At 36.8% G+C, this 25125-nt stretch overlaps 1 protein-coding gene across 2 annotated transcripts in view; it reads left to right on the plus strand.

The window, feature by feature from the left end:
- Positions 1–83: 83 nt before the first annotated feature.
- NUDCD1 (NudC domain containing 1) overlaps positions 84–25125 on the plus strand; it is an 88201-nt gene continuing 63159 nt past the window's right edge. For both annotated transcript variants that reach the window (XM_082674698.1, XM_082674699.1), the window contains exons 1-2: positions 84–290; positions 11824–11978. In XM_082674698.1, the coding sequence (XP_082530824.1) occupies positions 173–290; positions 11824–11978 (273 nt within the window). In that variant the 5' untranslated portion in view covers positions 84–172. The remainder of the gene's footprint in view (positions 291–11823; positions 11979–25125) is intronic.

The raw sequence follows: 25125 nt of genomic DNA on the forward strand, positions 1-25125 counted from the left end.
ATATGCAACAGAGCCAACTTCCCCGTGGGCACTACATTACCCAGAAGGGATGTTACGCCGCAGTGTTTTCTGGGATGGGAAGCACGCCGCCTCCCAGCCACGGTAATATGCGTGAAGCGCGGACCTTTCAACCCGAACTTTATTAATTCTCACGCTAGGACCCCGGAAGGCGATGGAGGTGGCCGCTAATTGCTCCCTGCGGGTGAAGAGACCTCTGTTGGATCCCCGCTTCGAGGGTTATAAGCTTTCCCTCGAGCCACTGCCCTGTTACCAGCTGGAGCTTGACGCAGGTGGGTAGCGGCGGTGCCCCCTAGCACTATGTTCCTTTCTCCTTTTGGCTTCCGAAACTCGACGCTTCCCGCATTTTCTTCTTTTCTGACTCCGGGTAGCCAGGCGACCGTGGCCTTCCTCACGGCCTGCCGGGCAGGGGTGGACCAGAGTGGCTGGTTCTGGAGAATGATGCCCATCCCCGGCCCCCAAGGGAGCCGCCTTCGAGTGGCTCTGCCGTAGAGGGACCCTGGGCCGGCTCTAGGCTCCGCTGCCCGTGCTCCGAGGTCCTGCATGCGGGTGCTTTCTGGGCTCCGCCCGCCTGTCGTTCCTGGCCTGGCCCCTGCTGCGGAGAGAGCTCAGGGCAGGCTTTCCTCCTGGAGCATTCCCTGTAAACGTGTGCGTTGAGAAGTCACACCTTTTTGGAGGACCTTCTGCTTCTGTTTCCTCTGGCCGAGACCCAGTTCTTAGAAGAGAAACTCCATTGCAGTTAGGAGCGTTTTCAATTACCTACGGGCCGTCAGATTAAGGACTCTATCGTAGATTACATCTCGAGAAATATTTGAGGAAAAGTTGGTTTAGTACCCACACTTCTACTACTTGTTTTGTTTATCTGTAGGTGGCGGGAATATTCATCCTTGTTTTTACAAGGTAAAGAATGGCATTTTTGTTAATGATAAAGAGCTCAAAGATTGCATTTTTAATACACAGCCCTGCTGATTCTGATGCATGTTGTCAGTGGATCACACTTTGAGAAATAATCTAGAGTTAATAAGTTTTATAGAATCAAATACGTGTTTATTCATTTAATATATAAATTATATAAGTTCAGAAATCTCTGTTGAGAGCCTGTTTTATGTTACATGTTGATACAATCAAGATGAATATGATACAGCCAGTAACATAAAAATGCTGTTGTCTAGTTAGGAAGAAAAGTGTAAGCAAATAATTATAAGACAGTAAGGCAGTGATAGGGATATGTACAAAACATATTGATAACGTTTCAGTATCTTTCCCAAACCAGCCTGGGACATCTGGGAAAGCTTCCAAAAGAAGTTGATATCTAAGTTGAGCTTTAAAGAATAGGTAGTTGATCAGGGTAAGAGAAAATGAGCTTGATGTTTCTTTTCATTCCCTTCCTTTCTCTCTCCCACCCCATATAAATGAATGATACCACCATGTTAGTTAGCCTTGCATTAAAAAACCACCCCAAAACTCAGTGGCTCAAAACAGTAAGCAGTTATTATTGCTTACAAGTCTACAGGTCAGCTAGGTGGTTCTAGTCATTACTGTACTTCCTCATATGTTTGGGGTTTCTCTGGCTGTAGGCTGGTTTAAGATGATTTCAGATGGTCTTTATCCTTCAGCATGCTGGCACAGGGTTATTCCAAGAGTCTTGTCTTGAAGAGTTTTTCAAGCTCTGATTGCAGTAAGTGTGCTATTGTCCCGTTGGCCAAAGCAAGTTGTATAATCAAGCTTAGAGTCAATATGGGAAGCTCAAACCAAAGGGCATAATAGGTCCAGGGAAGCATAAAAAATTGGGACTACTAGTGCAGGTTGACATAATTGCTCATGCGAGAGTCACCTTTGGTGTATTTCTTCTCTTTTATCCCCTATTGTTTCTCAGCAAATCTAGTCAGCTCAAAATCTTGACTTCTCCATGCCTCTACCATTGTGCAAATCCTTGTTATCTCTTACCTGAACTATAGTACCTTCCTGACTAGGCTTCCTGCCTTCGATTTTGGGCTCCTTCATTCCATTCTTTGGAAGGCAGTACTTATAGTTTTTATTGATAACTACATTTGTTTGATATCTGTTTCCTCCACTAGACTGTGAGCTCCATGGATACAGTGGTGTTTCTCTTGTGCTTGGCATAGTGGGTACTCAATACATTGAGTGAATGAAGAAGAGAGGTTGTTGAGGTCATTCCATTCATGGGAAGCATGAGCAAAGGGAAAAAATTAGATTGTGTGCAGGGCACTATTGCTGTATTGCGTGAGCAAAAAATCTACTGGGAAAATGAGAGGACTTAGGTGAGGGCACGTTTTGTCTTTTGGACTTTATCCTGTGAGTCAGTGTTTCCCAGACTTTTCCATGGGCAATTACAATCAAAAATAAAGCTCAGCTGTCATTGATTTACCAACTTTTTAATTTGCTAAGTGCAGGTGTTTCTTAAGAACTGTCACGTACTCACCCACCCTTTCATAAACAAAAGGATATTTTGACACCAAAAAAGCAGGAAGCAGAATCTCACAATAAATAGTCCTCTTAATCGAATACATTAACTTTATGAAAAACTGAGTTGTTCTTTTTCGCCCCTCATTTCACCAGTGTTGGTCTTAGATTCTGTTTGGGATGCACAGGTGGAGGTGATGAGGTGCCATTTAGGGTTTTAAGTGTGGAAGGGAAGTGGCAGGTTTGGGGATTGAATGGTTCACTCCTAGGCTCTGTGGAGATTGAGTTTGGAAGATGAAGGGAATGGAGATGGGGAGACCAGCTTGGAGGCTTTGCAACAGTTCACATGAGGAGCTTTCATTAAGAATTAATTACTTGAGGAGGAGGATGAAGAAGAGGTTAATTCTTTTAAAAACTGCCATTTCTAGAGATATTGTGAGGTGTGATTGAGCTACTCCTCCTGACAGTTTGATTTCTTTTATAACCAACCTAAGGGGTTCATGTTAATTCAGCAGACTGTTGGTGGGCACCTGTGGTGTGTGAAGCTTCCCAATTGGGATGTGAGAATGAAGATGTGGTGTCTGGTCTCAAGTTGCTTGGAGCTTTGAGTTTTATTCTCTTGTCTTAAATGTTATTAAGTTGTTCTGAAACCCCCTATGCTACATAAACAGTAAATGTCACTTTGTCTTTTTCTTTTCCAAAGAACTAAGCAAAAAAACCTTCTGTATAAAATTGTAACTGCCCTTTGAGCCAGCAGTTCCACTTCTGGACATTTATCTTATATTTTTTCCCTAGACTCTTCATTAAGTAAACGTATATATTTTCCTCCTATATTTCACCTAGCTAACTCATACTCTGTTCTTTCATCTTGGTTTACATGTTACTCAGATTCCTTTCTTGACTATCTAGTAAAAATCTATACTATAGAATCTATACAAATTACAATCTGTACTTTTCCACAGTACCTGATTCTTCATAGACCTTATCACACTTTAGCATTTGGTGTTTCTCTGCTATATCCATTTCTCTGCTAAGACTGCTAGTTCTGTATTCAGGGTCCTGTGTCCGTCTTTTTCAGTGTTTCATCTCTGGAGCTGCAGCATGACTGATGAATAATAGAAGATTTTATATCACAACCTAAACAGCTTTATTGAGCTATAACAATAATCTACACATATCTAAGTGTATAGGTTGATAAGTTTTGACATGTGTTCATATACACTCATGAAGTCATCACCACAATCAAGATATTAAACTTAGGGCTTCCCTGGTGGCGCAGTGTTGAGAGTCCGCCTGCCGATGCAGGGGACACAGGTTCATGCCCCGGTCCAGGAGGGAAGATTCCACAGGCCGCGGAGCGGCTGGACCCATGAGCCATGGCTGCTGAGCCTGCGCGTCCGGAGCCTCGGTTCCGCAAAGGGAGAGGCCGTAACAGTGAGAGGCCCACCTACCGCAAAAAAAAAAAAGATATTAAACTTAGCTACCATCCCCAAAAGTTCCCTTGTGCCTTTCTGTAACTGGCCCTCTGTTCCTCCCTCTCCCCTCTCAGTCCCTAAGCCACAACTGCTCTGTCACTGTAGATTCGTTTGTATTTTCTAAAGTATTATATACATAGAATTACACAGTATGTACTTTTTTGTCTGGCTTCTCTTACTCAGGATAATTACTTTGAATTTATTCTTGTTGCATGAGAGAGAGATTTTGAAATCCCTGGCTATAATTGTGGATTTTTCTCTTCTTCCTTGCAGTTCTGTCAGTTTTTGCTTCATATATTTTATGTTGCATAAACATTATTGATTATTATGTTCTTGATAAATTGACCACTTTATCATTATGAAAGAACCTTTATATCCTTGGCGATAGTCTGCCCTGAATTCTCCTGTTTGATAGTAAAATAGTCATTTCAGCTTTCTTCTAATTAACGTTACCATAGTGTATACATATATATCTTCCATTCTTTTACTTTTAACCTATTTGTGTCTTAGTATTTAACATGCATTTCTTTCTTTTTTAAAAATTTATTTTATTGCAGTATAGTTGATTACAATGTTGTGTTGATAACATACATTTCTTTTTGGCAAAAATAGTTAGGTCTTTTTTATTCAAACTGATAGTCTTTATCTTGTGATAAGACTTTACATTTAATGTGTTTATTGATTTTGTTAGGTTTGGGTCTTTCATCTTGCTGTTGGTAGTCTGTTGGTCCCATTTAGTCTTTGGGAGAATGGAAGTTTCCTGCTTTTCTGCCTTCTTTTGGATTGAGTATTTTTAAATGAATCCATTTTTATCACATTTGTTGGCTTATTAGCTATAGCTCTTTGTTTTGTTATTTTAGGGTTTATAGTATACATCTTTAAATTATTACATGGTGCATTCAAATGGTATTGTACTGTTTCATGTGTAGTATAAGAACTTTACAAAAGTATACTTCCATTTCTTTAATGCTATTGTTGTGCATTTTACTTTTACATATTACTATAAACTTGTAATACATTATTATTTTTGTTTGAATAGTTAATTATCTCTTAAAGAGAAATAAAAAGTAGAGAAAAAAATCTTATATATTTACATTTCTGGTGCTCTTCATTCCTTTATGTAGATCCATATTTTTATCTGTATAATTTTCCTCCACCTGAAGGACTTTTAATATTTCTTGCAGTGTGGGTCTTCTGGTGATTAAATATTTCAGCTTTTGTATGTCTGAAAACATTTTTATTTTGCCTTGATTTTCAAAAGATACTTTTGCTATGTGCGGAATTCTAGGTTAACAGCTTTTTGCTTTCAGTACTTTAAAGATGTTACCCTTGTCTTATTACTTGTATTGTTTCTGATGAGAAATTGTATGTTAGCCTTTTTTTGCTTTTTTTTTTTTTTTTTTTTTTTTGCAGTACGTGGGCCTCTCACTGTTTTGGCCTCTCCCGTTGCGGAGCACAGGCTCCGGACGCGCAGGCCCAGGGGCCATGGCTCACGGGCCCAGCCGCTCCGCGGCATGTGGGATCTTCCCGGACCAGGGCACGAACCCGTGTCCCCTGCATCGGCAGGCAGACTCACAACCACTGCGCCACCAGGGAAGCCCTGTATGTTAGCCTTTGTTCTTTTATGCATAATATCTTTTTCTTCTCTGGCTGCTTTTAAGACTTTTCTCTTTCATATTGGTTTAGAGCGGTTTGATTATGTTGTGTGTTGATGTGGTTTTCCTCATGATACTTGTGCTTGGGGTTTGTTGAACTTCCTAGATCCATGGGTTTATAGTTTTCATCAAGTTTGGAAAGTTTTCAGCCATTATTTCTTCCAGTTTTTTTTTTTTTTCCTCTGTTTTCTCCTTTGAGGAATCTAGTTACCCATTTTTGGATTACTGGAAGTTAACCCCAGCTCATCAATGTTCTTTTTATTTTTTTCTGTTTTTTTTTAGATCTTTCTTTGGGTTTTTTTGTTTGTTTTTTTGGCCCTGCTGTGCAGCATGCAGGATCTTAGTTCCCCGACCAGAGATTGAACCTGTACCCCCTGCAGTGAAAGCATGGGAGTTTTAATCACTGGACCACCAGGGGAGTCACTTAAATCTGTTTTATTTTGGATAGTTTCTATTTTCATGCCTTTAATTTCACTAATCTTTTTTTTGCAATGTCTATTCTGTCATTAATTCCATCTAGTGTATTTTTCATCTTAGCTATTGTAGTTTTCATCTCTAGAAGTTTGACTTAAATGATTTTTAATACCTTTCATGTCTCTGGTTGTCATTTTGAACATTTGGAATGTACTTTAATAAATATTTTAATTTTTTTAATTTAATGTTTCATTAAACATTTTAATGTTTTAATGTTTTAAAACATTTTAATGTTTTGTTCTGCTAATTATAACTTCTGTGTCAGTTATGTGTTGGCTTCTGTCGATTGGGTATTCTCATTGTGGGTTTTGTTTTCTTTCCTCTTTGCATGCCTGGTAATCTTTGGATGCAAAAAGTTGTGGATTTTACCCTACTGAGTGTAAGACATTTTTGTATCCTTATAAATCTTCTTGAACTTTGTTCTGTGATGCAGTTGAGTTACTTGGATTAATTAGATTAATTCCACGAGGTCTTGCGTTTATGCTTTTTTAGCCTTGTCTGGAGCAATGCTCAGTCTATGGCTGATTATTCCTCACCACTGAGACAAGACTTTTCTGTGTACTCTGCCTATGAATTCGGAGTTTTCTCTGGTCTGCCTAGTGGGAACAGTGACAGCTCCTAGCCTTGTGTGAGTACCCAACACTGTTCCCTCTAATCCGTTCAGATGGTTCTTTCCCTAGTCTGGGGTAGTTTGCTCAGACATATGCCATTAGTTCTCTGCTGAATATTTGAGAGAGACTCTCTGCAGATCTCTGGAGTTCTCTCTCTCTATGGCTCTCTCTTCTCTGGTACTCTGTCCGATGAACTGTAGCTGTCTTGGTCTCCCCAGACTTTCAGCTCAGATTCCTCAACCCAGGGAGCTGGTCAGGTTCTACCTCACTTTCCCCTCTTTGTGCTGTGGGCTGGAAACTCACTCATGGCACTAAGCTGGGGCAGTAGTAGAGCTCACCTCATTTGTTTCTCGTCTCTTAATGATCACTATCCTTTGTTGCCTGTTGTCTTGTGTCTTGAAAATTATTGTTTCATGTAATTTTGTCTGGTTCATTTTATTTTGTCTTACTGGTTGTTTCTGAGGGAGGGATAAATCTGATTACTATTATTCCATCTTGGCTGCTCAATGTATATTTTTAAGGGAAAAATAATTTTATAGAGTAGTAGAGCTAGAAACAAAATTAAAATGGGTTAATGAGGGTAATGAGAAAATGGGAGTGTAGACTGTTTTCTAGAGAAGTTTGAGAAGTACATGGTGGGAGAGAGCTCTGCTTTGAGTGCAGAGCGAAGAAGAGGAAATCTTTTTCATGTGTTTTGAGAGTGGGGAAGTTTTCAGCATATTTAAGTGGAGGAGAAGGGGCCAGTGGAGAGGAGATAACCTGAGGAGAGGCCTAGAAGAGGCAGGAGAGAATGGAATCATAAACAGCTGTGAGAATTAGCCTTGGAAGGGAGAAGAGGAACCGGGAGATTAACACTTACTCTTTTTCTTAGGTGTCACATAGCAAATACTTCACATAATTTAAACTTGTCAATAATTTCACAGGTAAGTATTATTAACTTTTATTACAGGTGAGGAATCAGGGTAGAAAGTTAGGTAACTTAACCTTAGCCATCAGTGGCTAACCTGACCCTACAGCTCGTGCTTTTTCTAATGTACTTTGTGGTCTCTGTGCTGTTTCTTCAGGGCAGGGAGAATAAAAGCTGGCGAAGGTTTAGGCTATAATTGGAATAAAGGGATAGAAGAGCCATGTAACTTATTTATGTAAGTTTACTATAAAATTCATGCCTACTCTTCTGGAGGAAAATTTGGGGAAGAGAAGCAGATCACTGTGTTATGGTGCAGAAGCATTGTATAGAAGAGTAGTGGGAGCAATGCTGCTAATTCTAGCCCTGCCTTGTTCTGTACATTTTGCTTCAGAACTAATACACACCTGTACTCTTGCTTTTTTACATCTTTATATGCAAAGAGCAAACACAGTAACTAGGTGAACAGAAGACTTAACTGATCATTTTTAGAAGATAAATGGTCTAAGAAGTGACCTTTGTGAGTTAACGTTCTTTGGCCCTTCCCCTCCTTTAAAAAAAATACTGTACTTTGCTTATGTAAGTATTAGATTGAATCATATTCAGTTGGTGTCAAAAGAGTTGAATATTGACAATTTCATGTGGTTCAACCTAACTGTATTTTGAAAGGACAAGAAGCAGTAATTGTGACCATTGTTAGCATGATTAGGACACGGATCATGTCTGTTTTATTTACGAGTATTTGCCCAATGCCAAGCACCATGTCTGGCACGTTGTAGACATTCAATAAATAATTTGTGAATGAAAAACTATAGGTTTTTGAGGTTCCATGCATGTTTTATAAGAAATATAGGTAAAGATTAAGGGAGATTCCCTTCTTGTTAGGCCCTAAGTTCTTTTTCATAGAATAAGAGAGAAGGCTTTTTCAGCAAACTGTTTTATTTCTAATGTAAGATAATGTTAATAAAATATTTTACTACAGTGGCTTCTTAGCCCTCTGTTAAAGAGGTTCCTCTTCTTCAGTCATATCAAAGATCGAGCTGGATTGGAGACTCCCTGCTGTCCACCCCTCCCTTAGTCTTTACAAAAGAGCCCCATCAGTGGTTAAGCTCTGTCACATTCTGGACATTGCTTTTCTCCTTTCATTTTTCTCTGCCTGCCCTTTTATACTCAAGTTGATTGACAGGGTAAATGCAATAACTTTTCCTTTCTCATTTGGGGCCAGAGAGGTGGCCTTTTTCTGAGCACTGTCAGCTTTTGCAAAATAGCAAGTATGTAATGTGCCCTTCATTTGTGTCCTAATAACCTACATAAATTAATCTTGTCAGAATGCAGCAACCTAAGACTTAGACTATTTCATGGTTTCCTAATAATGGTTTTCCAGAATCAATACAGTTACAGACGAGGTGTTGTATCAAGGCAAAGGGCTAAGAAGTCTCTGGCTTGTTCAGGTTTGGTCAGGGGTCTTTGGTACAAATATGAAGAAAATGTATTTGTTGTATCATTGCCTAATATTACTGCTTTGGAACATTCTGTTACCACGTACACTTCCTGCAGCGTCGAGTTAAATCCACACAGTGGTGCTAGAAAAACAAGAATTAATGATTGTTTCCCTTCTAATCAGTGAATATGTATTTTTACTTCCTTATAAAATAAACACTTCCTTGAGTCATGTAATAATTTCCTCAGCCTCTATCAAATCCATCACAAAGTTATAATGATTTAACCTCTGATAGGTCTCCAAATTGCAACCATCCTTTACCTGGATGACTGCAGTAGCTTCCTGGTGGATCTTCCTGGGCTTACTTTACTTTGCTCTGGTCTGTTTTCCATAGGTAGTTATAAGTAACCTTTTTTTAATTTTTTAATTTTTGGCTGCGTTGGGTCTTCGTTGCTGCGCGTGGGCTTTCTCTAGTTGTGGCAAGCGGGGACTACTCTTCATTGCGGTGCGTGGGCTTCTAATTGCAGTGGCTTCTCTTGTTGCAGAGCATGGGCTCTAGGCACGCGGGCTTCAGTAGTTGTGGCATGCAGGCTCAGTAGTTGTGGCTCGCAGGCTGTAGAGCACAGGCTCAGTAGTTGTGGCGTGTGGGCTTATTTGCTCCGCGGCATGTGGAATCTTCCTGGACCAGGGTTCGAACCCGTGTCCCCTGCACTGGCAGGTGGATTCTTAACCACTGCGCCACCAGGGAAGTCCCTATAAGCAACATTTTATACATTCGAATCTGGACTTTACTCTCCCGCTTAAAAGTTCTTAAATGAGCTCTTATTACATTGAGTTTATCAACAATGATAAATAAAGGCAAGGCCTTTTGTGATCCAGCTTCTGCCCAGTTCTCTAGCTTTATTCATCTGTTGCCTTTCCTTGTGCAGTTCTCCATGTTGCTCTGTATTTCAGCCAGTCTGGCTGACTTTTAGTTTTTTGAACACAAGTGTTTCCTTCTACTTTCGCCTGCTCTCATTTTGCCTGTGATAAGTAGTGTGTGTGTGTGTGTGTGTGTGTGTGTGTGTGTAGAGATGTTTCTTAAGTTAACTCTACCTTGTCCTTTGTAGCTTGGCTCAAATTTTTTAAAGCCTTTTTTAATCTCCCCAAGTAGATCAGCTTCCAGTGTTATTTGTTCTCACAGTATCCAATAATTTTCCTTTATAACATTTATTACAGTTTAATTATATATTTATTTATTTGACTAACGTCCATTTCCCCACTGGATCATAAGTGTTAAGAAGGTAGATTCTGTGCTCTTTTCTCATCATTGTATCATTTGTGCCTATTAAAATATTTGGTAAATAAATGAATGAATAAATGTAAGTCAGCCAGGCCTCAAGGCAGGTAATAGAAGTATGAACAGGTGAGCATTTGGGGAAAAAAGATGAAAATACTTGCAATCAGAATACAGTAAGGTGAGCTTCATAATTAAGGTAAAATATTGGCCCAGCATAGTCTACTTATGTATCTCCTGTTGGAGCAGAAATTAATTCTAGGTCACTGGTAGCCCTGAACTATAAGTTTCTCTCTACATAGAAGGAAAGGAGGAGTGGGAGGCAGAGATCAGGCTTGGCAGATTTAAAATTACGGAAGCAGGACTTCCCTGGTGGCGCAGTGGTTAAGAATCTGCCAGGGTTTGAGCCCTGGTCCAGGAAGATCCCACATGCCACGGAGCAACTAAGCCCGTGCGCCACGACTACTAAGCCCATGCGCCACGACTACTGAGCCCGCATGCCACAACTACTGAGGCCTGCGCGCCTAGAGCCCGTGCTCTGCAACAAGAGAAGCCACTGCAGTGAGAAGCCCGTGCACCGCCACGAAGAGTAGCCCCCGCTCACCACAACTAGAGAAAGCCCGTGCGCAGCAACGAAGACCCAATGCAGCCAAAAATAAAATAAATAAGCAAATAAATAAATAAAAAGGAAACATAAAATTATGGAAGCAGCTAAGAGAGTAGATCTTAAAAGTTCTTATAACTAGAAGAACAGTTGTAACTATGAGGTGATGTCTGTGTTAAGTAAACTTATTTTGATGATCATTTCACAATAAATACATATATCAAATCATTATGTTGTGTACCTTAAACTTATACAATGTCATATGCCAACTACATCTCACTAAAGCTAGAACAAGGTAAAATAAAGTTATGGAAGCTTCCAGTGCCCTAGTGGAAAAAACACTGTTCTTTAAATAAGAAACCTTGTTTCTGTTCCAGATATGATCACTGTTTTGTTCTGTACTCTTGGGAAAGATGTAGTATAGCATTAGAGAAGTCACCATTTGCACTTACATTTATTTCCATAATTATTTTATGGGATAATAAAAACATTCTCTTTATTTCTTAATGTGTGGTAAAAAATGAATGAGGTGATAGAGGTAGAGCATTTTAAAAAGCACACACTTTATAAAGTGTACTTAATATTTGCCCAGAAAACAGGAAATCTTTCAGTTTTATGATTTCTCTGTTCTTTTTATTTATAATTACAAGGAAGAGGTACCTAAAAGAAAAGAGTGTGGTATGAAGAGCTCTATCTCCTCTGGCCACTGTATTCTGAGTTCTGTAAGGGCAGGGGCCTTGTCAGTTTTACTCTCTGTTTATCCTCTGCGCACAGTGCCTAGTAGGGGCCCAGAAATTGTTTTTGAAATGAAAAATGTAGTGAATTGTCCTGAGGCCTTGGTAATTAGTATTCTGTGATTTTTTTTGCCTTGTTGGCATTCTGCAGAAAAGAACAATCTGAGGCAGAACTCTTGATGTTTGTTTATTTTTCTTATATTTCAGCTGTGGCAGAAGTAAAACTTCGAGATGATCAGTATACACTGGAACACATGCATGCTTTTGGAATGTATAATTACCTACACTGTGATTCATGGTATCAAGACAGTGTCTACTATGTTGATAACCTTGGAAGAATTATGAATTTAACAGTGATGCTGGTAAGAAAAAAATTTGTAATACTAGGATTTTCCAATAAATTTGTTACTTAATTTTCCCTTTTCATCTAATGTCTAGAGAATTGAGGTACACATACCTTTAATATATGGAATCCTATCATCAGTTTATGTAAGACTTCATTTTGTTTAATTCAATTTTAATTTTTCCCCTTATTCCTGTTACTTAAATTTACTTATTCCCCTACACTCCTACCAATAGGCAACTACTCTGATGTGTTGTATATCTCAATATTGATATAACTGCTTTTTCTATGTGAGTAGCTAATCCTATGACAGTGGATTTATCTGTTTTTTCCTTTTAGTTAATTTTTGCTTTATGTATTTTTAAGTATGTTAATTGGGTGCAGACATTTTATCAATAGGATTGTTTTGTCTGTTATGCAACGTCCTTATAACATTATAAAATATCCCTCTTTATCTCTGGGCTCTGGGAATAATTTGTCTTGAAGTCTTCTGATATTAATATAGCTGTCCTGGCTTTTTTTGTTTGTTTGTTTAATTAGTATTTGTCTTTTTCTTTCCGTTTTCTTTGAATTTGTCAGTGTTGTTATTTTTAAAGTGTATCTCTTGTAAAGAGCATATAGTTGGGTCTTGTTTTTTATCCAGAATGACAATCTTTGTCCTTTAATTGGCTTAGTACATTTATATTTAATGTCATTACTGATATGGCTGGGTTTATGTTACCGTTTGCTAATTCTTTCCATTTTGTCCCATCTGCTCTTTGTTCCTTTGTGTCTCTCTTCCTATCTGTTTTTTTAATTCATCACAGTTTTTCTTCTTAAAAATTTTCTTTCTTAAAATTCCACTTAATTTTCTCTTTTAGCTTTTTATTTAAACCTGTTTGTATTGTTATTATTTTTAATGGTTAATGTAGAGATTGTAGTACTCATCCTTAATTTATCCTACTTTGTCTCCAATTAATGTTATTGCACTTTTAAAAAAATGTAAAAATCTTATGATATTATAATTCCTTTTACTTTTCCATCCTCTGAGCTATTGTCATACATTTTATACTTCTTCATATGTTGTAAGCTTCACAATACATTGTTAATGTATTTGCTTTAAGTAATCAGTGGTCTGTCAGTAGCTTCCTGACTACTCTGCTCCTTTCAGCTTTCCTTTGTGTTGCATCTACAGAATAATCTATCCAGTTTGCTTGTTTAATCTTATCACTTCTCATTTAAATTCCTTAAATATTTCCTTTATGACAAAATCCACACTTATTAGTATGTGATTTTAGAATAGATAATGCATTCATGTGATTTAAAAAACAAGAAATTTAAAAAGGTATTTAGTAAAGTCTCTCTGACCCCAGTTTTATCTGTCCTGTGTTCAGTACCCCTTTTCCCTCTGTAACTTCTTCTTATTAGTTTCTTGTATATTCTTCCAGAGGTGGGGTTTTTTTTGTGTGTGTGTTTGTTTGATTTTGATTTTCCTGGCAAGTATAAGCATAAAGTGATGTATTTGTTTAAAAAATACAAACTCCTCACCTTGGCAAATGCAGCTTATAATGCCCTTTTCTCCAGCCTTGTCCTTCACCACTTTGTACACTACATTCTAACAATACTAAACTCTTGCAGTTACTGAAACATGCTCTGTATCCTTTTCCCTCCAGCCCTTTTCCCACATAATTTACTCTACCTGAAACATTCTCTCTTACTTGTGTGTCAGGTTGCTTCCCAGTCTTCACTTGAGTTTCAGCTAACTGTTTCATCTAGGAGGCTTGATGACGTCCTCCCTTTGTTCCCCCAGGGATATTCAAACCATTGGCTCTCAGATCTGCATGGACTTTGAATTCCTGCTAGGCCAGGGGTTGGCAAACTTCTTCTGCACGGGGCCAGATAATAAATGTTACAGGGTTTATGGACCAGTCTTATGTCACAGGTGCTCAGTTTTGCTGTAGTAATGTGAAAACAGCAGTTCACGATATGTAAACAGTGATTGTGGCTGTGTTCCAGTAAAACTTCATTTGCAAAACCAACAGGCTAATTTGGCTCATGGGCTATAGTTTGCCAACACTTGGTCTAGGCTGTGGGTCTTTCTTATATTTCTGTAATCCTAGCAGCCAGCAGAAGGCTTAATCAGTATGTTTATACAATGGATAACAGTTGTTTAAAGCTTGTTCTTACTCTTTGGAGTTGGCTTTTCATTCTTTTTTTTTTTTTTTTTTTTCCCCTTTGTGGTACGCGGGCCTCTCACTGTTGTGCCCTCTCCCGTTGCGGAGCACAGGCTCCGGACGCACAGGCTCAGCGGCCATGGCTCACGGGCCTAGCTGCTCCGCGGCATGTGGGATCTTTCCGGACCGGGGCACGAACCTGTGTCCCCTGCATCGGCAGGTGGACTCTCAACCACTGCGCCACCAGGGAAGCCCGGCTTTACATTCTTGATAGGATCTTTTTATTCTTCAGGTACAAGTATGAGTCTGGTTTGTTGAGATAATTTTACTGAATAAGAAAGATTTATTTTTCTTCAACAAACATGTATTGAATACTGCTGCATGCTTTGTAGCCACACACACAAATAAACTGATAATGTCACAGCGGAAGTAAGGATAAGATGCAGAAGTAGTATGGAAGAGGAAATAGTTTACTACTATGCATGGCTAGGAGAGGGATGTGGATAGGGTCACATTTTAGAGCCAGAAGCTTGGTTTTATCAGTTCACTCATTGATAATCATGATTTGGGATACTAATTCCAACTTAAATCAAAAGATTGGAAATCTAGAATTAAAGTTCATGACTGCATTTGCAATACTGTAGATAAGCAATGTGGACTGGTTAGTATATTTTTCTTCTATTGCAGAGTTTCCATAGAAAATAAAATTATTTTATTTATTTATTTATTTTGAGGAGACTATTTACAGCTTTCTTTTTTTAAAATTTTTTAATTTAATTTTATTTACTTTTTATACAGCAGGTTCTTATTACTCATCAGTTTTATACACATCAGTGTATACATGTCAGTCCCAATCGCCCAATTCATTACCCCCCCCAACCCCACCCCCATCCCCCTGCGGCTTCCCCCCTTGGTGTCCATACGTTTATTCTCTATATCTGTCTCAACTTCTGCCCTGCAAACCACTTCATCTGTACCATTTTTCTAGGTTCCACATACATGCATTAATATATGATATTTGTTTTTCTCTTTCTGACTTGCTTCACTCTGTATGACGGTCTCTAGATCCATCCACGTCTCAACAAATGACCCAATTTTGTTCCTTTTTATGGCTGAGTAATATTCCATAGTATATATATACCACATCTTCTTTATCCATTCGTCTGTCGATGGACATTTAGGTTGCTTCCATGACCTGGCTATTGTAAATAGTGCTGCAGTGAACATTGGGGTACATGTGTCTTTTTGAATTATGGTTTTATCAGGGTATATGCCTAGTAGTGGGGTTGCTGGATCATATGGTAATTCTATTTTTAGTTTTTTAAGGAACTTCCATACTGTTCTCCATAGTGGCTGTGTCAGTTTACATTCCCACCAACACTACAAGAGGGTTCCCTTTTCTCCACACCCTCTCCAGCATTTGTTGTTTGTAGATTTTCTGATGATGCCCATTCTAACTGGTGTGAGGTGATACCTCATTGTAGTTTTGATTTGCATTTCTCTAATAATTAGTGATGTTGAGCAGCTTTTCATGTGCTTCTTGGCCATCTGTATGTCTTCTTTGGAGAAATGTCTGTTTAGGTCTTCTGCCAATTTTTGGATTGGGTTGTTTGTTTCTTTAAAATTGAGCTGCATGAGCTGTTTATATATTTTGGAGATTAATCCTTTGTCCGTTGATTCGTTTGCAAGTATTTTCTCCCATTCTGTGGGTTGTATTTTTGTCTTGTTTATGGTTTCCTTTGCTGTGCAAAAGCTTTGAAGTTTCATTAGGTCCCATTTGTTTATTTTTGTTTTTATTTCCGTTACTCTAGGAGGCGGATCCAAAAAGATCTTGCTGTGATTTATGTCAAAGAGTGTTCTTCCTATGTTTTCCTCTAAGAGTTTTAGAGCGTCGGTCTTACATTTAGGCCTCTGATCGATTTTGAGTCTATTTTTGTGTATGGTGTTAGGGACTGTCCTAATTTCATTCTTTTACATGTAACTGTCCAGTTTTCCCAGCACCACTTATTGAAGAGACTGTCTTTTCTCCCTTGTATATCCTTGCCTCCTTTGTCTTAGATTAGTTGACCATAGGTGTGTGGGTTTATCTCTGGGCTTTCTATCTTGTTCCATTGATCTATGTTTCTGTTTTTGTGCTAGTACCATATTGTCTTGATTACTGCCTTGATTACTTGATTACTGTATTACTTGATTACTATATTACTTTGTAATATAGTCTGAAGTCAGGGAGTCTGATTCTTCCAGCTCCGTTTTTTTCCCTCAAGAATGCTTTGGCTATTCAGGGTCTTTTGTGTTTCCATATAAATTTTAAGATTTTTTGTTCTAGTTCCGTAAAAAATGCTATTGGTAATTTGATAGGGATTGCATTGAATTTGTAGATTGCTTTGGGTAGTATAGTCATTTTCACAGTATTGATTCTTCCAATCCAAGAACATGGTATATCTCTCCATCTGTTGGTATCATGTTTAATTTCTTTCATCAGTGTTTATAGTTTTCTGCATACAGGTCTTCTGTCTCCCTAGGTAAGTTTATTCTTATGTATTTTAATTTTTTTGTTGCAATGGTAAATGGGAGTGTTTCCTTAATTTCCCTTTCAGATTTTTCATCATTAGTGTATAGGAATGCAAGAGATTTCTGTGCATTAATTTTGTATCCTGCTACTTTACCAAATTCATTGATTAGCTCTAGTAGTTTTCTGGTGGCATCTTTAGGATTCTCTATATATAGTATCATGTCATCTGCAAACAGTGACAGTTTTACTTCTTCTTTTCCAATTTTATTCCTTTTATTTATTTTTCTTCTCTGATTGCCATGGCTAGGACTTCCACAACTATGTTGAATAATAGTGGTGAGAGTGGACATCCTTGTCTTGTTCCTGATCATAGAGGAAATGCTTTCAGTTTTTCACCATTGAGAATGATGTTTGCTGTGGGTTTGTCGTATATGGCCTTTATTATGTTGAGGTACGTTCCCTCTGTGCCCATTTTCTGGAGAGTTTTTATCATAAATGGGTGTTGAATTTTGTCAAAAGCTTTTCTCTGCATTCATTGAGATGATTATATGGTTTTTCTTCTTCAATTTGTTGATATGGTGTATCACATTGATTGATTTCCGTATATTGAAGAATCCTTGCATCCCTGGGATAAATTCCACTTTGTCATGGTGTATGATCTTTTTTTTTTTTTTTTTTTTGTATGATCCTTTTAATGTGTTGTTGAATTCTGTTTGCTAGTCTTTTGTTGATGATTTTTGCATCTATATTCATCAGTGATACTGGTCCGTAAATTTCTTTTTTTGTAGTAAATTTTCTGGTTTTGGTATCAGGGTGATGGTGGCCTCATAGAATGTGTTTGGGAGTGTTCCTTCCTCTGCAATTTTTTTGATGAGTTTGAGAAGGATGGGTGTTAGCTCTTCTCTAAATGTTTGATAGAATTCACCTGTGAAGCCATTGTTTGTGGAAGATTTTTAATCACAGTTAATTTCATTACTTGTGATTGGTCTGTTCATATTTTCTATTTCTTCCTGGTTCAGTCTTGGAAGGTTATACCTTTCTAAGAATTTGTCCATTTCTTCCAGGTTGTCCATTTTATTGGCATAGAGTTGCTTGTAGTAGTCTCTTAGTATGCTTTGTATTTTGACGGTGTCTGTTGTAAGTTCTCCTTTTTCATTTCTAATCTTACTGATTTGAGTCCTCTCCCTCTTTTTCTTGATGAGTCTGGCTAATGGTTTATCAATTTTGTTTATTTTCTCAAAGAACTTTAGTTCTTTGAGAAAATAAAGCTTTTAGTTTTATTGATCTTTGCTATTGTTTTCTTTGTTTCTATTTCATTTATTTCTGCTCTGATCTTTATGATTTCTTTCCTTCTGCTAACTTTGGGTTTTGTTTGTTCTTCTTTCTCTAGTTCCTTTAGGTGTAAGTTTAGATTGTTTATCTGAATTTTTTCTTGTTTCTTGAGGTAGGCTTGTATAGCTATAAACTTCCCTCTTAGAACTCCTTTTGCTGCATCCCATAGGTTTTGGATCGTCGTGTTTTCATTGTCATTTGTCTCTAGGTATGTTTTGATTTCCTCTTTGATTTCTTCAGTGATCCTGTTGGTTATTTAGTAACATATTGTTTAGCCTCCACGTCTTTGTGTTTTTTACCATTTTTTCCCTGTAATTCATTTCTAATCTTGTAGAGCTGTGGTCAGAAAAGATGCTTGATATGATTTCAATTTTCTTAAATTTACTGAGGCTTGATTTGTGACCCAAGATGTGATCTATCCTGGAGAACGTTCCGTGCACACTTGAGAAGAAAGTGTAATCTGCTGTTTTTGGATGGAATGTCCTATAAATATCAATTAAATCTATGTGGTCTCTTGTGTCATTTAAAGTTTCTGTTTTCTTATTTATTTTCATTTTGGATGATCTGTTCATTGATGTAAGTGAGGTGTTAAAGTCCCCCACTATTATTGTGTTATTGTCGATTTCCTTTTATAGCTGTTAGCAGTTGCCTTATGTATTGAGGTTCTCCTATGTTGGGTGCATATATATTTATAATTGTTACATCTTCTTGGATTGATCCCTTGATCATTATGTAGTGTCCTTCCTTGTCTCTTGTAACATTCTTTATTTTAAAGTGTATTTTATCTGATATGAGAATTGCTACTCCAGCTTTCTTTTGATTTCCATTTGCATGGAATATCTTTTTCCATTCCCTCACTTTCAGTCTGTACGTGTCCCTAGGTCTGAAGTGGGTCTCTTGTAGACAGCATCTATATGGGTCTTGTTTTTGTATCCATTCAGCAAGCTTGTGTCTTTTGGTTGGAGCATTTAATCCATTTATGTTTAAGGTAATTATCGATATGTATGTTCCTATGACCATGTTCTTAATTGTTTTGAGTTTGTTTTTGTAGGTCCTTTTCTTCTCTTGTGTTTCCCACTTAGAGAAGTTCCTTTATCATTTGTTGTAGAGCTGGTTTAGTGGTGCCGAATTCTCTTAGCTTTTGCTTGTCTGTAAAGCTTTTGATTTCTCCATCAAATCTGAATGAGATCCTTGTAGAGTAATCTTGGTTGTAGGTTCTTTCCTTTCATCACCTTAAGTATATCATGCCACTCCCTTGTGGCTTGTAGAGTTTCTGCTGAAAAATCAGCTGTTGACCTTATGGGAGTTCCCTTATATGTTATTTGTCGTTTTTCCCTTGCTGCTTTCAGTAATTTTTCTTTGTCTTTAATTTTTGCCAATTTGATTACTGTGTGTCTTGGTGTGTTTCTCCTTGGGTTTATCCTGTATGGGACTCGCTGTGCTTCCTGGACTTGGGTGGCTATTTCTTTTCCCCTGTTAGGGAAGTTTTCGACTATAATCTCTTCAAATATTTTCTCAGGTCCTCTCTCTCTCTTCTCCTTCTGGGACCCCTATAATGCGAATGTTGTTGCGTTTGATGTTGTCCCAGAGGTCTCTTAGGCTGTCTTCATTTCTTTTCATTCTTTTTTCTTTATTCTGTTCCGCAGCAGTGTATTCCACCCTTCTGTCTGCCAGGTCACTTATCCGTTCTTCTGCCTCAGTTACTCTGCTATTGATTCCTTCTAGTGTAGTTTTCATTTCAGTTATTGTATTGTTCATCTCTGTTTCTTTGTTCTTTAATTCTTCTAGGTCTTTGTTAAACATTTCTTGCATGTTCTCGATCTTTGCCTCCAGCCCTTTTCTGAGGTCCTGGATCATCTTCACTATCTTTATTCTGAATTCTTTTTCTGGAAGGTTGCCTATCTCCACTTCATTTAGTTGTTTTTCTGGGGTTTTATCTTGTTACTTCATCTGGTACATAGCCCTCTGCCTTTTCATCTTGTTTGTCTTTCTGTGAATGTGGTTTTTGTTCCACAGGCTGCATGATTATAGTTCTTGCTTCTGCTGTCTGCCCTCTGGTGGGTGAGGCTATCTCAAAATAATTTTATTTGATAGCTTACTTGACATGAATCAGAGCAAAGACTAATATGTCTTTGATTCCTTTTCCTGTCCTATTGTCTAGCTTCTGTGGACACCTTAGAATAATTTGTTATAGTTCCTTATTTGGTTTAGTCTCTATTTGCCTGTCTGTTGACTCATTAAAGACACTAAATACACACACACTCTATATACACTATATACTGGATAGTATATGCACACAGCCAGATGCCCTATAGACATACATGTGTGCTATATTGCCCATACATGATCATACACATCCATACTCTGCATATGCATAGTTAGTATTTTATTGTGTGTTTTAAATTTAAGGGATTTTACTTTTTTTTTAAGATTCCGTTATATTTTGTTTAGAAAGACAAATCTAAAATCTGGATATTCTTTAAGAATATTTACTTATGGAGCCTAACTCAGTCACATAGTCTAATTTAATACTATTCATTCAACATTCAAAGTGTTTATTGAATACTTGCTATATGTTATGCATTATTGTAGGCACTGGGAATGCTGCAGTATACAAAGTAAAGTCTCTTCCAGCTTATTAATTTACAGTAGAATATGAACAGCTTCCTTCCCTCTCTTCCCCAATTTGAACTTAACATTGAAATAACAACCTCTTTTGTATGTTTGTACATGTTCAAAGCAATGTACATCTTCCTAATTATACTGTACATTTAAATTTGTTTAGTTTCCTGGTAAAATTGGAAAGTTGTGTTTTTTTTTCCTCTTCGAAAGCAATAAGGAAACTATAATTTAGAATGCATGACTTCTGGGAAAGTTTCTACAAGGTGCATTCTTTCCTAGTTCTCAGTTGTCATTCTCATCCCTGAATTCTTTTAGCACTTCATATGTATTCTCTTTTTAGCAATTGGATTACAAAGTCCTTGAATTATTTAGTCAAAAAGATATAATACCCACTCTAAAAATAGTTTATTAGACCCTCTATCAAAAAGACCTACCATATACCTATATATACCTTTTTTGTTTTTTTCCCCAACTGTTAAGTGACAACTGTATGTTTGAGTGAGAATCCCCTGACCTGAATGTTAGTTTTTGTAAGTTATATCTCCTGGGCTGGCAGGTGTCCTCAGAGAGGAGTCCTCTGGTTTCTTGTCTGAGAAGCATTAAGGCCTGATTTTGGCTTTCTGGGATCCAAAGGAAAGAAAAGAGCTTGTAGTCTCATCTTTTAATATGTGGGGATTTGCTAATTCCTCTGTTTTCTTTCATTGGTGTCCTTTACCCCTGTGCTTAGCTAGGCCTGATGGCCAGAGTCAGTCTAGTTAAAACTTTCATTAGAGAAATCTCCAGTGTTTTGCTAGAGTGGATAGTTTGTTTTGTTGGGGAGAATTGGCTTTTTTTTTTTTTTACCCAAGAACATGGTATGTCCTTTCATTTATTTAGATCTTCTTTTATGTCCTTAAGTAAGAGTTTTATAGTTTTCCCTTGATCTTATGCTTATTAAGTTTATTCTTGAATATTTTATGGTTTCTGCCTCTCATTAATATAGTTTTTTGTTTTCTTTCCTAGATGCTTATTGATAAAGACAATTTGTTGTATAAGCAGTCACCTTATTTGACAATTGAGTAATTTTTACCTACTCCCATTTAGGTTTTCAAAGTACATAGACAGTTCCATCCTTAGCAAAAGGAAATGGTTTTATCTCTCCTTTTCCAGTATTTATGAAAGTAGAAATAACATTCCTGCATCATTTTATTTTTGTCTTATTGAGGTTAGTAGACAGAACCTCTGAGACAATGTTGAATAATAATGTGGACTGCAAGTATCTCTGTTTAGCTTTTGATTTTAATTGTAATGGCTTTTAAATTAAGAGAATACTTATTGTCAGTTTTAGATAAATAGCTTTTATTGTTCTAAAGTTGCTTCTTTGAGTTTCTGTTTCTGTTTAATGTTTTTATTATGCCTGCTGAATTTTATTGCATGCCTTTTCAGAACCCACCTATTAATGATTGTGTGCCTTTTATTAATTTGTCAGTGTAGTGAATTAAATTGATATATTGTAGTTTTAAAATTAATTTCGTAATTCCTTAAGTTCCTGGAATAAATTATTTTTGGTTAGAGTGTGTTATTCTTTTGATACATTATTGGTTTCTATTTGCTGACATTTGTAATATTTGTATTTGTTTTCACAAGTTATATTGGTTTTTGGTTTTGATTTTGTTGATATCTGTCAGATTTTGATTAAAGTTTTTTTCTGGCTTCCTTGAATTGGAGAGCTTTTTGGAACTGGAATAGTTTCAGATTGGAATAATCTGTTATTATTTTTCTGATCAGCAACAAAGGAAATTGACTTGCTCTTTGAACTGTGGTGGTGGCAGGTGGAGAGTATTGGCTGCTCGATACTCATTGACTTTTTTTAAAGCAGAAAACAGTTCTAAGATACATTTTATTGTCTGATTTTTTTTTTTTTTTTTTGAGTCAAAGGCACACATGCACAAATCCCAGAGAGGTTCTTTTCTTGTGGCTGATTTACAAAAATGACCATCCATGTTAATCTGGGCTAAACACTATTGTGGTCAAGATGAAGGCTGTAGGGCCCAAGAAAGGAAATCCACAAGTTGCTTGACCGTTAGGTTTGTCAGGAGCCAGCAGGTGGCAGCAGTTCAACACACAGGTTTATAGAGGCATTACACTTCTAAGTCAGTCTAACTTGTGGTTTACAATTGTTAATTTTAGAGAAATGTCAATTGGGAGGAAGTACAGTTAGGAAGTAGAAAATTCCTTAGGAAAGAAAAATAAATTGTGTTTTAAAATTTGGTTCTTTATTATTTTGTCATTTTATTATGATATTAGGGCTTATTTTAAAGTAATGTGTTCTGTTTCTTAATATTTATGGAATTAATTTTGTCCTAATTTATTTTTCCGTTTATCTGAAAAACTCATGTTTTTGCTACTAAAGAAGAGCGTCATCTTGTGGTGCCTCTTTAAATTGCATGTAAAGATGGAGAGGAGAGTTACTGGATTCCATTTGAAGCATGCATTTGTGAGGTTGCTTGTTAGTCCAGCTCAGTTGTATGCCAATATGTTCTTATCTAGACCTGAATCTAGCTTATTTTCTACAGCCGAATTTATTAATAGGGAGCCAGTAATTTACCTGGTTAAAGAAAAACGAGTGGAGTAAGTTCTTGGAACTGTGTGTGCTTAATGCATTATTGAAAGCTTTGTGGTACATAAAGATGTTACTCAGTCAAATTGCAATTAATTTAAAACACCCTTCCTTAAAGCTTTAGCAAAAAAAAAAAAAAGGGTGGGGGCAGAAAAAGGAAGACTTTTTTTTTTCTTCCAAATAAAATTAATAGTTATTAGTGATAAAAGCCTTTCTCCAGAAAGAGATCACTCCCTTTTAAAAGGGCAAAATTTTAAATGTCAATGTCTAATAATACTAGTAAATGGCATCCTTATTTAATTTAGCTTGACCAGTTTTTTGAATAGTGTTTTCTGTAAATGTACATGTATTAGAAAAATGCTTTGTTAGTTCAGAGCTTGTCTCCTTGTAGTTGTAACTAAGAGATCCCCAAATGGTTTTGAGATGTTTTCATAAATATGTACAGTTTATGAAAACAGTACTTATTTACTGTTTAGTGTCATTTATATACAGTATGTGGACATTGAGATTTTTGTATTATGTTTTGTTGACTCAGAAATCTAATTAAAATACTGCGTAATATATTAGCCTGAAAGAAAAACTGAATATGGTAGTTTTTAGGGTTTTTTTTTTTGGCGGGATGGGGAGTTATTCTATAAGTTGCATTGAGTTCTGGGGTATCATTTGTTTAGAAAAACTTGATAATTGGTTTCTTCTCAAGAAAGTGTGGAATACAGGAAAGACCAGCTTTTGGAGTGTGGTCAACCAAGATTTGAATATTGGCCCTGCCATTTTCTAGCAGTGGAATTCCAGGCAAATTATTTAATCTTTTTGCACAGAGTTCTTTGTCTTCTTAAAGTGGGATAATAATTTCAACTTCATAGGGTTTGGAAATAATTAAATGAGATGGCAACAAGTCAAAGCACTTATTTAATACAATACTGTACATTGTAGTCATTCAATAAGTGCTCCATTTATCAATGAAATTTTAATTCATTTGCAATTCACCTGTGAAATGTTAGAATGATTTTCAACAGGTTTGAACATAGTTACGTTAATTTTTTTTTTGGCTGGAGGAAGAAAATGATTGGGTGGGACCAGGACATTATAGATGCACATTACATAAAGCTTTATTATTAGGACACTGTAAAACTGTTATTGAAGGTTATTCAGAAATAATTTAGTACTCTAATTTACACAAGAAAATATTTTATTGGTACAGTCCATTTAAAATTAAAATGTACTCTTTGAGAATTAGTTTTCAAAAATCAGGAACATTTAGGTTCTTTCACATAAACTATCATATAACTTTAAGGTACTGTATGTTTTCTTTTGAATTTTAATTTAATTTTGGCTTTACATTTATAGACTTGAATATCTTAATCATTCTACTAGATATTGCACTCATTTATCTGATAATTAGGTACCTAGCAATCTCAGTTATGTGGAACCTTGTATTTAAAAGAAGATGGCTTAAAGCCACCTTTATAATTGAATATGAAATGAAGAATAGTGGCTTCCTAATAATGCTTCCCTAGATTAGACATAGTGAAGAGCATGTAATGGAGGAGACCACTAGAAACTTTTACTTTGAAACAACTATTCTGAGGAAGAAGTTCCATTTTATTTTATCTTATTCACATCCTTTAATTATGTATATCACACGTAAATTATTCAATATGGAAAAAAAAACAGTCAAGCAATGTATTTGAAGCAGTAATGGAAAATTCTTCTTTACCCCCAATCTCCCTTACCACCAGTTGCACTTTGATCTCATTTTCCTAATAGTAAACGCTATTAACAGAATAGCACGTGTCTGTCTACAGCTTACTCTGTGCTGTCATATCGCAGTGTTTGTTTAAACGTACATGGATTTATACATATTCTGTATCTTTTTTCCCTGTTATTATCTTGGTGATCTTTTTGATGTATTGTAAATCTACTTCAGTATATTTAACAGTTATTTGGT

The sequence above is a fragment of the Grampus griseus genome (genome assembly GCF_964374135.1).
Source record: "Grampus griseus genome assembly, chromosome: 17".
In the NCBI taxonomy this organism is placed as follows: Eukaryota; Metazoa; Chordata; class Mammalia; order Artiodactyla; family Delphinidae; genus Grampus; species Grampus griseus.